The following is a 12,500-nucleotide window of genomic DNA, read 5'->3' on the forward strand; positions in this document are numbered from 1 at the left end:
AGCGGCTGATCATTGGGGGGGATTTTAACTGCACGCTGGACTTCACCGTAGATAGAAACAGTGAGGAACCACACCCACAGTCAGCGCACACGCTTCATAACGTCATCAATTACATATGTTGGACACCTGGCGAGTGAAACATCCGCAAGCTAGGCAGTACACTTGGGTGAGGGTGAGCAATGACAGGGTGAGTGCAGCCAGGCTAGACAGGATTTATATCTCGGACTGCCTCAGCTCCAGTATAAAAAATAGCACCATCAGTCCGGTTGGGTTCACCGATCACCACCTCGTCAGTTTAGTTTTGATAACCTCCCCAGGTGTAAGGGTTAACTCCTACTGGCATTTTAATAACACACTTCTGCACAACAGCACTTTTTGTCAGGGCTTTGAGGTTCTTTGGCAGCAGTGGCAAGCTGGAAAAGCTTGTTTCAGCTCTCTGAAGCAATGGTGGGAGGTCGGTAAGGCACAGATACGTGTGTTCTGCCAACAGTACACCGCAAACGCCACCACAGTTACAAAGTCTGCAGTTAAAGACCTCGAAGCTGACATAAAGGACATTGAGGAACGTTTGCAGAGAGTGCCAGATCCCAGAGTGGGCCAGCTACTGAGGGACAAGAGGATAGAGTTGAGCTCTTTCCTACAGGAGAGAGCAAAGGGAGCTCTGGTTAGGGCTCGGTTTCTCCAGGTGAAAGACATGGATGGCCCAACCTCGTTCTTTTTCAATTTGGAGAGATCAACTGCACAGAGGAAACAAATGACCTGTCTGAAGCTCCCGGGAGGCAGGGTAACCACGGACCAAAAGGAGATGAGGATCCATGCCATGGATTTTTACACCACGCTGTTTGGGGAAGAACAATGCTGCCAAGAGAGCCGTAAGGAGCTCCTGGAGGGGCTTCCACGTCTCAGCCCAGAGGAGAGGGCTGCGCTGGACGGGGAACTGACGCTGGAGGAGCTGACGGTTGCGGTGGGCCAGATGACCTCGGGAAGAACTCCGGGAATCGACGGCCTCTCCACGGACTTTGTGAAGCATTTCTGGAATGTCATCGGTCCTGACTTCCATGGTGTCCTGATGGAATGCTTTAGGACAGGATCGCTTCCTGTTTCCTGCAAACGAGCAGTCCTCTCCTTGATGCCTAAGAAGGGCGATTTGGCTCTCCTCAAGAACTGGAGACCAGTGGCCCTGCTTTGCACGGATTACAAGGTGCTCTCCAGAGCCTTGTCCAACAGACTCAGAGACTACTTGGGATCAATTGTTAATAGTGACCAGACATACTGTATCCTGGGTCGAACAATCATGGACAATATATTTCTTATTCGTGATGTGCTGGATGTGTGTAGATTTCACGATGTAGATGTTGGTATTGTCTCCCTGGATCAGGAAAAGGCCTTTGACAGGGTGGACCACTCTTATTTGTTTTCTTCACTTAGGGCTTTTGGGTTTGGTGAAGGTTTTCTATCTTGGGTGGGTTTGTTGTACAGCGGTGCAGAATGCATGGTGAAAATGGGAGCTGGGCTGGGCCGACCGATCCCTGTACGACGAGGGATAAGGCAGGGTTGTCCTATTTCAGGGCAGCTTTATAGCCTTGCTTTTGAACCCTTGTTATGCAAGTTGAGGAGTCGGCTCAGTGATCTGTCACTGCCAGGGTCCTCCAGTCTTAGTCGTCCTCTCACTGTGTCAGCATATGCTGATGATGCAAACATTTTCATTAGGCATTAGGAAAGTTTGCAGAGAGTGCCAGATCCCAGAGTGGGCCAGCTACTGAGGGACAAGAGGATATAGTTGAGCTCTTTCCTACAGGAGAGAGCAAAGGGAGCTCTGGTTAGGGCTCGGTTTCTCCAGGTGAAAGACATGGATTGCCCAACCTCGTTCTTTTTCAATTTGGAGAGATCAACTGCACAGAGAAAACAAATGACCTGTCTGAAGCTTCCAGGAGGCAGGGTAACCACGGACCAAAAGGGTTGTCCTATTTCAGGGCAGCTTTACAGCTTTGCTTTTGAACCCTTGTTATGCAGGTTGAGGAGTCGGCTCAGTGGTCTGTCACTGCCAGGGCCCTCCAGTCTTAGTCGTCCTCTCACTGTGTCAGCATATGCTGATGATGCAAACATTTTCATTAGGCATCAGGGTGATGTTGGTTTGCTGCAGGATATCTTGTCACTATGAGAATGCCTCTTCTGCAAGGGTGAATTGGGAGAAATCGGAGGCCTTATTGGTGGGACGGTGGACGGAGCAGGTGGTGCCTCACCTGCCCGCAGGTCTTCAGTGGAGAAAAGAGGGATTGGAGGTGCTGGGTGTGTTCTTGGGTTCTGAGGACTATCAGAAAAAGAACTGGGAGGGAGTTGAGGGGAAGGTGTGTGTCCGTGGAGATGGTTACTGCCCCAGCTGTCCTTTAGGGGGAGAGTCCTGGTTGCTAACAACTTGGTTGCCTCGACTCTGTGGCACAGGCTCATCGCGCTGACACCACCAGGAGGTCTCATAGCAGCGGTACAGAGGTCTGTTGTGGACTTCTTCTGGTCTGGCCGGCACTGGATTCGTGCAGAGGCTCTCTATCTGCCTGTGGCAGAGGGGGGGCAGGGCCTCATTGATATCCAGTCCAGGGTCCTCTCTTTCAGACTGCGGACTGCACAGAAGCTGCTTTATGACTGCGGCCCCAGCTGGATGGACACTGCTCGACTGCTGCTGAGGAGGGCTGGGCGGTTGGGATACGACAAACAGCTCTTTCTCCTACAACCTGAGGAAGTGGACTTGGCTGGACTGACGTCGTTCTACAGCTCTGTCCTGCAGGCCTGGCAAGTGTTTAACTTCTCACGTGAACCCAACGAGGCTCCAGGCGTGTGGCTGCTGGAGGAACCTCTGTTTTTCAACAGGTTCATTAGGACTCAAACGCTGCAGTCTGCCAGCCTACGGACGCGGCTAAGAGAAGTCGGCTGCACCAAACTGGGACATTTGGTGAAGATGTCATCATCGGCATCAGCCGTGGTCGCCTTCAGGCAGAGCATCAACATCGCGTCTGTCAGGTTGACTGACAGGATAGTGAAGGAGGTCTGTGCCGCCCTGCCGCAACAGCTGAGAGCAGTTGTAGGACGCCATGCTCTGTCTGGCCGGTGGGATGAAGAAAGTGAGTCCACCCCCCCCACTCTGCTCATCGCCCCAGTGGTGGGGGACTGGCAGGAGGGAGGAAATCAGCTGCTGACTTTCACAACCCCTCACCTGGACAGTTTTCAGGCAGCGGGGAAAAAGGCAATTTACGAAATCTGCGTAAAAGTTGTGAACCTGCACTCTCTGGCGGGGTTGAAGGAGTCGAGTTGGACCGAGTACTTTGGCCCAGGTTTTTCCCCGAGGGGCAGCTGGAGGTGCTTGTACAAAATGCCCGTTGAGAAGCGGACAGCAGACCTCCAATGGAGGGTTGTACACGGGGCAGTAGCCACAAATAGATACCGGGCACACCTGGACCCTCTCATTGGGGAGGAATGCTATTTCTGCGGTCAGATGGAGACCCTGGAGCACTTGTTTGCTCGGTGTCCTCGGCTCTCAGTACTGTTTGAACTTTTGAAAGTGTGGTTTGCGCGGTTGCCAGCGCGGCGGGGGGGGGGCCTTGACGCACAGCTGGGGAACGACCGGGAAGAACAGCAGAAGCAAGCCGAGGAGCAGCAGGTTACTGCTGCTGCTGAGAGCATCAGTTCTCAGGCCGTGGAGAACATGGAGGAAGAGGCTTCCACCAGTATAAAAGACCTCCGTGGGGGTGCGGGTGCAGAGCAGGGGGTCTCTAACAGCCAGGAGTCCTGTGGGGGTGATATGGAGTTTTACTCTGGGTCTGACACTGCACCTCTCAGTGCAAACAAGAGCACTGATCTCTACTCTCTGGAGGATATGAGCTCGTTTCTGGATGAAACTTTTAACAAAACAGCTAAAGTGAGTGATTATTTTGGGGACACCAGTAAGTTTATCAGGTCAGTGGGCATGCTGAACAAACTGGTGGGCGTTGACCTGCTGGACGAGAGGAAGCGCTACAGGTTGAAAAAACACATCACCAATATACGGGGTGCACAGAAGGGGAAATAGTGAAAAAAAGAGCTAAAAGGTAATGAGTATGTGTGTCATAGTCATTATTTTTTTGCTGTTTACTACTGGGCTGACTTTTTCCTGCCGCCGCCATGCAAAGCCTGCAAATAGGAACTCTAAATATCAACGGTGGAAGGGATCGAAATAAGAGGGCGTTGATCGCTGAAGTCTGCAGTTTTATTCTTGCAGGAGACTCACACGGTGGCAGCAGACGAGGTGGATTGGGGTTTGTGGTGGGACGGGTCTGTTTCCCACAGCCATGGCACGAATACGAGTGCAGGGGTAGCGGTGCTGTTCAGGAGAACACTGGGTGCCACCATCTTGTCCTGCACTGAGGTGGTGAAGGGTCGGCTTCTTGTGGTCACGGCAGAAATAGAGGGCTCTATTTTCTGTTTTGTAAATGTATATGCACCGAACCAGGAAACAGAGAGGGTAGATTTGTTCAGTACACTGGAACATGAGCTGAAGAACCACAATCGGGAGCACTTGTTTGTTGGTGGTGATTTTAACTGCACGGTGGACTTCACTGTAGATCGGACTGGTGAGGAACCACACCTACAGTCGGCTCGGAGCCTTCAGAGGGTTATCACACAACTGGACCTGTTAGACGCATGGAGAACCAAACATCCACAAGCCAGGCAGTACACATGAGTGAGGGTCAACAACAACAGGGTGAGTGCAGCCAGATTGGACCGGTTATACATCTCACAAAGTCTAAGCTCCAGAATCCTTCACAGCATGATCAGTCCAGTTGGCTTCAGTGACCATCACATTGTCACTGCACAGCTGATCACGTCACCGGGTCAAAGGGTCAAGTCAAACTGGTGTTTTAATAACAAACTCCTGCAGGATGGTGTCTTCTGCCAGAGTTTTGAGACATTTTGGATGGTGTGGAAAAGCAGAAAGGCCGATTTTGTTTCTCTGAAGCTGTGGTGGGAAGTTGGTAAACCGCAAATTCGTGTTTTTTGCCAACAGCACACCTCCCACTCTACCGCTAGGATAAAAGCAGCAGTCCAGGAGCTAGAGGCCAGCATCAGGGCTATAGAGGAGGGTCTACATAGGGGTGCAGATCCTGCTACAGGGAATCAGTTACAGGAGAAGAGGTTGGAATTAAGCTCCTTCCTCCAGGAGAGGGTCAAGGGAGCTCTAGTTAGGTCTCGTTTCCTACAGCTGAAGGACATGGACGCCCCGACCTCTTTCTTTTTCAACCTGGAGAGGTCGGTGGCACAGAGGAAGCAGATGACCTGCCTGGAGCTCCCAGGAGGCAGGGTGACGAGGAGAGATGAGGAGCCACGCTGTGGAGTTCTACGCTGACCTCTTTGGGACGGAGCAGTGCAGCATGGAGTGTCGGCGGGAGCTCCTGGAGGGGCTTCCTCCGCTCAGACTGGAAGAGAAAGCGTCGCTGGACGGTGGCCTGACTCTGGAGGATCTGACGGTGGCAATAAACCAGATGGCGTCGGGACGGGCGCCAGGAATCGATGGTCTCTCCGCTGATTTCTTCAAGCGCTTCTGGAGTTTACTCAGACAAGATCTGCTTCTGGTTTTGCTGGAATGTTTCAGAACAGGAACTCTTCCGGTCTTCTGTCAGCGAGCGGTGCTTTCTCTGCTGCCGAAGAAAGGAGACCTGGCTTTAATGAGGAACTGGAGGCCAGTAGCTCTCCTCTGTACAGATTATACGGTGCTATCCAGAGCCCTTTCAAACAAACTAAAGGTCATCCTGGAGGTAGTAGTACATACCGACCAGACCTACTGTATACCAGACAGAACAATTATGGACAACATTTTCCTCACGAGAGACATTTTGGATGTGTGCAGGAACAGTAATGTAAACTTGGGGGTTGTGTCACTGGATCAGGAGAAAGCTTTTGACCGGGTGGATCACTCGTATCTGTTTTCTGCACTTAAGGGTTTTGGTGATGGGTTTCTGGCTTGGGTTGGTTTACTGTATAGAGGTGCTCAATGTTTGGTGAAGACGGGGGCGGGGATGAGTCGGCCAATCCCTGTACAGAGAGGGATTAGACAAGGTTGTCCTATTTCAGGTCAACTGTATAGCCTGGCTATTGAACCCTTGCTGTGCAGGTTGAGAGGTCGACTCGGTGGTCTCTCACTACTGGGGTCCTCCAGTCTGGATCGATTGCCTAGTGTATCTGCCTATGTAGACGATATGTGTGTTTATTTCCAGTCAGGATGACGTTCAGGGTTTGCGGGATATTTTATTATCTTATGAAAAGGCCTCATCTGCACGGGTGAACTGGGCCAAGAGTGAAGCATTGTTGGTGGGGCAGTGGAGGGATCGGGCAGTCTGCCTGGTGGACTTCTTGGGAGTTTTTTTGGGCACCGAGGTTTTTCAAACAAAGAACTGGGAGGGAGTGAAGGAGAAAGTGTGCGCTCGGTTATCTAGATGGAAATGGTTGCTACCTCAGTTTTCGTATAGGGGAAGAGTTCTGGTCATCAATAACTTGGTCGCCTCGACTCTTTGGCACAAGCTCACTGTTCTGACGCCACTAGAGGCCTGATGGAGGACTTCCAGAGAGCCTTGGTGGACTTGTTCTGGTCTGGAAAGCACTGGGTCAGGGCAGCAGCCCTGTACCTGCCTGTGGATGAAGGGGGGCACGTCTAATTAACATCCAGTCAAAAATTGTCTCTTTTAGGCTCCGGACAACTCAAAAACTGCTTTATAGCTGTGGCCCAGGCTGGCTGGACACAGCTCGACTCCTGTTGAGGAGAGCTGGGCGGCTTGGTTATGACAAGCAGCTCTTCCTCCTGCAGCCGGAGAGCTGTGATCCAAACTGGCTCACGTCTTTCTACAGCTCCGTACTGCAGGCCTGGAGGATTGTTGAGACCACACGCACCATCCCTGAGGTTCCTGGAATGTGGCTGTTTGAGGAACCTCTCTTCTTTAATAACTTTTTCCAGGCTCAAACTCTGCAATCCGCCAGCCTGCGAGCGAGTCTCAGAGAGGCCGGCTGCACCAAAGTGGGCCATCTGATGAGGATGACGGCGACATCGGTGGACGCACTGAGGGACAGGAGCAACATTACCTCCGTCAGGCTGATCAGCCTGCTGGTGGAGGAGGTCTGTGCCGCCCTGTCCATCAACCAGAGGGAGTTCACCATGGACCGAGCTCTCTGTGACCAGTGGTCGGATGGGTTTGAGTACTGGTTCCCCTCGCTGTCCGTCGCCGCCTCTGTGGGGGAGAGTCAGCTGCTCACATTGGCAACCCCGCATCTTGGAACATTTCAGGATATGGGGAAAAAAGCAAAGTTGGCCATTTGGCTGACTCGTAAGAACCGGACACAAAGTACCGGCAGTGTGGAGGTGGTCCCGGTCCTGGTAGTCCTGGTCCCGGTCCTGAAGGGGCTGCTGAAGGCCCGACTGAGGGTGGAGCACACTTATTATACAATGATGGACAATGTGACGGCTTTCAGCCGTTTTTGGGCTGTAGGGGGGTTCTCTGCTCTGTGGGGGATGAGGGGGAGCTATGTGTTAGCTTGTAAAGATGGGTTTTGTTTTGTTTGTTGTTCTGATGCTGGAAGAGTTGATTTTTTATTTAAAAATGTAAGTTGTTTGTTAAGGCTGAACTAAGATGATGATGTTTGGTGTCTCCCTGAGTGGAGAAATAAACGGACTTCAAAAACCAAACCTCCTCCCCCTCCCCCCCCCCTCTCCTCTCCTCTCCTCTCCTCTCCTCTCCTCCCCTCCCCTCTCCTCCTCCTCCCCCCCCCCCCTCAAGGACCGTGGGCCAGATGAGAACCAGCTCACCCTGGCGGGCCTCAGTGCCGTGTAGATGGCCGTGTACGGGACGGCCTGCGTCTTCATGGTGCTCATCACTTGGCCGATGACCTCGTCTGAAACACAAGACTAAAACTATTTCAAGGTTTCTTTGATTATTACCAATATATGTTATCATTATCACTTATTTCCTTGTGTATATATTTATAATGATACATTATTATTATGTATATAATTCAGATGTGCGTTCATCTTTACAAATGTATGTATCTTTTAAAAATATTTTCTCGTGTACAAATGGAAAAGTTTATGCATCTTAAAGATTGGATTTGCTCTGTAAATTAAAAATGAATATGATGTAATAAAAGTGAAGAACACATTAAATGGTTGGGTCTTCACCGTTTCCACTGAGAATCTCTTTGGCAGACATCAGATCCGCCCTGAGGAGGGAGAGAAATGATGACATCATCAACACAGCACGTTACCATTGGTCCGTTACTTTAATGACATCACTCGTCACCAGTCAAATTGTTCTAATTATGTCTCATCATTCTCAGATATTCTGCAGCTCCACCAGGACATGTGTAGACCAGGACATTCAGACCACGTGTAGACCAGGACATTCAGACCACCAGGACATGTGTAGACCAGGACATTCAGACCACGTGTAGACCAGGACATTCAGACCACCAGGACATGTGTAGACCAGGACATTCAGACCACCAGGACATGTGTAGACCAGGACATTCAGACCACCAGGACATGTGTAGACCAGGACATTCAGACCACGTGTAGACCAGGACATTCAGACCACGTGTAGACCAGGACATTCAGACCACCAGGACATGTGTAGGCCAGGACAATCAGACCACCAGGACATGTGTAGACCAGGACATTCAGACCACGTGTAGACCAGGACATTCAGACCACCAGGACATGTGTAGACCAGGACATTCAGACCACGTGTAGACCAGGACATTCAGACCACCAGGACATGTGTAGACCAGGACAATCAGACCACCAGGACATGTGTAGACCAGGACATTCAGACTACGTGTAGACCAGGACATTCAGACCACCAGGACATGTGTAGACCAGGACATTCAGACCACCAGGACATGTGTAGACCAGGACATTCAGACCACCAGGACATGTGTAGACCAGGACATTCAGATCACCAGGACATGTGTAGACCAGGACATTCAGACCACCAGGACATGTGTAGACCAGGACATTCAGACCACCAGGACATGTGTAGGCCAGGACATTCAGACCACGTGTAGACCAGGACATTCAGACCAGACCAGGACATTCAGACCACGTGTAGACCAGGACATTCAGACCACCAGGACATGTGTAGACCAGGACATTCAGACCACCAGGACATGTGTAGACCAGGACATTCAGACCACCAGGACATGTGTAGACCAGGACATTCAGACCACCAGGACATGTGTAGACCAGGACATTCAGACCACCAGGACATGCGTAGACCAGGATCCACTACGCTCTCATGTGTGCAGAGGTTTAACGGGTTCAGTGATGTCAAAGAGACAACAGAGCTGCAACTTCAATGTAAAACATATTGAAACATTTCTGTATTTCTTTTGCCAAAAGGCAACAAGTCACGATGGGATATAAAACTGAAAAAGCATCTCTCGCGCCGCGAAGCTGAAAGTAGAGAGGTGGTGTGCGGCGCTCCTACCCGACGCCGTACGGCAGCCGGAACACCAGCAGGGCGGGCGAGGAGGCGTTGAGCCTCAGCTGGCTGAGCGTCTCGGGGTCCATGTACAGAGGGGAGGTGTCCAGGTGGTCCTGCAGCTGGCCAATCACTGCATTGGAGGCAGGCCAGGACACAGCGGGTAACACCAGAGGGGAGGACGAGGACATTAGCGCCCCCTGGAGGACAGAAGAGACCAAACGTCTGTCAGTGACACTGACCACACAGATGTTACAAGTGGACAACGCGTTGAGAGAATGCAGCTTTAACACATGAAGCATAGACTTCTATACAACCAGAGGAGTCGCCCCCTGGAGGTCAGGAGAGAGAATGCAGCTTTAACACATGAAGCATAGACTTCTATACAACCAAAGGAGTCACCCCCTGGTGGTCAGGAGAGAGAATGCAGCTTTAACACATGAAGCATAGACTTCTATACAACCAGAGGAGTCGCCCCCTGGTGGTCAGGAGAGAGAATGCAGCTTTAACACATGAAGCATAGACTTCTATACAACCAGAGGAGTCGCCCCCTGGTGGTCAGGAGAGAGAATGCAGCTTTAACACATGAAGCATAGACTTCTATACAACCAGAGGAGTCGCCCCCTGGTGGTCAGGAGAGAGAATGCAGCTTTAACACATGAAGCATAGACTTCTATACAACCAGAGGAGTCGCCCCCTGGTGGTCAGGAGAGAGAATGAAGCTTTAACACATGAAGCATAGACTTCTATACAACCAGAGGAGTCGCCCCCTGGTGGTCAGGAGAGAGAACGCAGCTGTAACACATGAAGCATAGACTTCTATACAACCAGAGGAGTCGCCCCCTGGTGGTCAGGAGAGAGAATGAAGCTTTAACACATGAAGCATAGACTTCTATACAACCAGAGGAGTCGCCCCCTGGTGGTCAGGAGAGAGAACGCAGCTGTAACACATGAAGCATAGACTTCTATACAACCAGAGGAGTCGCCCCCTGGTGGTCAGGAGAGAGAACGCATCTTTAACACATGAAGCATAGACTTCTATACAACCAGAGGAGTCGCCCCCTGGTGGTCAGGAGAGAGAATGCAGCTTTAACACATGAAGCATAGACTTCTATACAACCAGAGGAGTCGCCCCCTGGTGGTCAGGAGAGAGAATGCAGCTTTAACACTTGAAGCATAGACTTCTATACAACCAGAGGAGTCGCCCCCTGGTGGTCAGGAGAGAGAATGCCGTCTGGACTCAAAACGCTCCATATCTACAGTTCCTCTTCTCACCTCCAGGTTGGGGAACGCCGTGTCCTGCTTGTTTCCAAACGCTCCTCCATACATGGTGAAGTCCTCTATGCTCATCTGGGGAGGAGACGAGGAGCGACAATGTCAATAAAGCAAAATGTACTCAAAGAAACGAGAAAACTGGAAATAAATATCATTTGAGAGGGTTTATAATGAATATTACAAATAGTTTTGTATAATTTCAAGATGAAATTATTTTGAGTCCAGGTGAGTAAAGAGTCATTTTAAGACATCACATTTGGAGCAAACGTCTTTTTGTTTTCATTCAAAGCTTCTATTGATGTTTGCAAATTAAGCTTTGAATAACTATCATCATATTTTATTACCTCATCAGCCTAAAACATGTTGTATAACAATCCTTCATTTGAATGAAGCGATTCATCAGATTTAACGAGTTTAACTCTTCAGCTCCCGGAGAGCCGACACATTTGGAATGAAGCAGAATATTTTGGAGAGATGTTTTTATCCATCTTTTTTTTCAATAAATGTTGTTCTTTGGACAACTCTCTTGAGTTCCTGGAGATGTTCGGTTTACGCGAGTCGGAAACATAAAACGTTTTAGCTAGAATATTATTGTACCCGACACTGTGAGGAAACAATGCGACACACGTGCACAGAACACATTCGGATATTAATTTAGAAGTTTTGAACTATTCTGATGATTTTTCTCAATTCCTTTTTGAGATTTTAAATGTAGAATAATTAAATGGGTAAATACAAAACAAATACCAAAGAAGCAGAATCGTGCTGATGTTTGTCAGATGTGGGCGTGTTGCTACATCCGTACCTTGTCCTGGAGGAACAGCACCACGTTCCTCGGGCCGTCACTCAGAGCCTTCTGCAGGTAGGAGGTGAGCTGCTGCTGCCCCACGATGTGCCCGGCTGAGGGCGGAGCCTGAGGGGGGGGGGCGGTCCTGGGGGAGGAGTATTCAGACCCATAAGAATGTCACAAATAAAGCCTTCAATACTTTGTGCAGCAGTATTAATACTACTACTACTATTTGCTGGAGTAAAGAGTACAATGTGTATCTCTGAGATGTAGTACAGTAAAGAGTACAATATGTACTTGTACCTCTGAGATGTAATACAGTAAAGTTCTTTCATTTCAAATACATGTACTATTCATACTGTTCCTTGTGAACACTACTTTCTAATCCATCCATCCATCCATTTTCAATACCGCTTATCCTCATTAGGGGGCGCTGGAGCCTATCCCAGCTGACATAGGGCGAAGGCAGGGGACACCCTGGACAGGCCGCCAGTCCATCGAGGGCACATGTAGGGACATACAACCATTCACTCTCACATTCACACCTATGGGACATTTAGAGATCAATTAACCTGCTACTACTTTCTAATGTTCACTGTAATTGCTCGTGTATAGTTTCTATTCATGTCGTCTTACTTTAGTTCATTGTAGTTATTTAAAACATATTCATGCTCTACTCTCTTTATATTAATAACCATATCAAGTCTTTATGTGGATAACTTATTACTTTAGTTCATTGTAGTTATTTAAAACATATTCATGCTCTATTCTCTTTATATTAATAACCATATCAAGTCTTTATGTGGATAACTTATTACTTTAGTTCATTGTAGTTATTTAAAACATATTCATGCTCTACTCTCTTTATATTAATAACCATATCAAGTCTTTATGTGGATAACAGCTGGTCTGGTGACTACGTCATGTTTCTAACAATCATATGCTCA

General features: G+C 49.4%; 1 protein-coding gene across 4 annotated transcripts in view; it reads right to left on the reverse strand.

Moving 5' to 3' along the window:
* atp6ap1a (ATPase H+ transporting accessory protein 1a) overlaps positions 1-12,500 on the reverse strand; it is a 25,358-nt gene that overhangs the window by 12,513 nt on the left and 345 nt on the right. For 2 of the 4 annotated variants that reach the window (XR_004609706.1, XM_034536700.1), the window contains exons 2-8: positions 11,572-11,698; positions 10,767-10,841; positions 9,498-9,691; positions 8,192-8,232; positions 7,823-7,908; positions 7,366-7,435; positions 7,102-7,247 (exon numbers count right to left, since the gene is read on the reverse strand). Coding sequence is in view for 2 of the 4 variants with exons in the window: in XM_034536700.1 (XP_034392591.1) it covers positions 7,102-7,247; positions 7,366-7,435; positions 7,823-7,908; positions 8,192-8,232; positions 9,498-9,691; positions 10,767-10,841; positions 11,572-11,698 (739 nt within the window). In the remaining 2 variants the exon portion in view is untranslated. Of the gene's footprint in view, positions 1-5,489; positions 5,667-6,478; positions 7,436-7,822; positions 7,909-8,191; positions 8,233-9,497; positions 9,692-10,766; positions 10,842-11,571; positions 11,699-12,500 lie in introns of those variants that run through there. The other 2 variants (XR_004609707.1, XM_034536701.1) reach the window with 2 other exon arrangements.

The sequence above is a fragment of the Cyclopterus lumpus genome, chromosome 7, assembly GCF_009769545.1.
Source record: "Cyclopterus lumpus isolate fCycLum1 chromosome 7, fCycLum1.pri, whole genome shotgun sequence".
Classification (NCBI taxonomy): domain Eukaryota; kingdom Metazoa; phylum Chordata; class Actinopteri; order Perciformes; family Cyclopteridae; genus Cyclopterus; species Cyclopterus lumpus.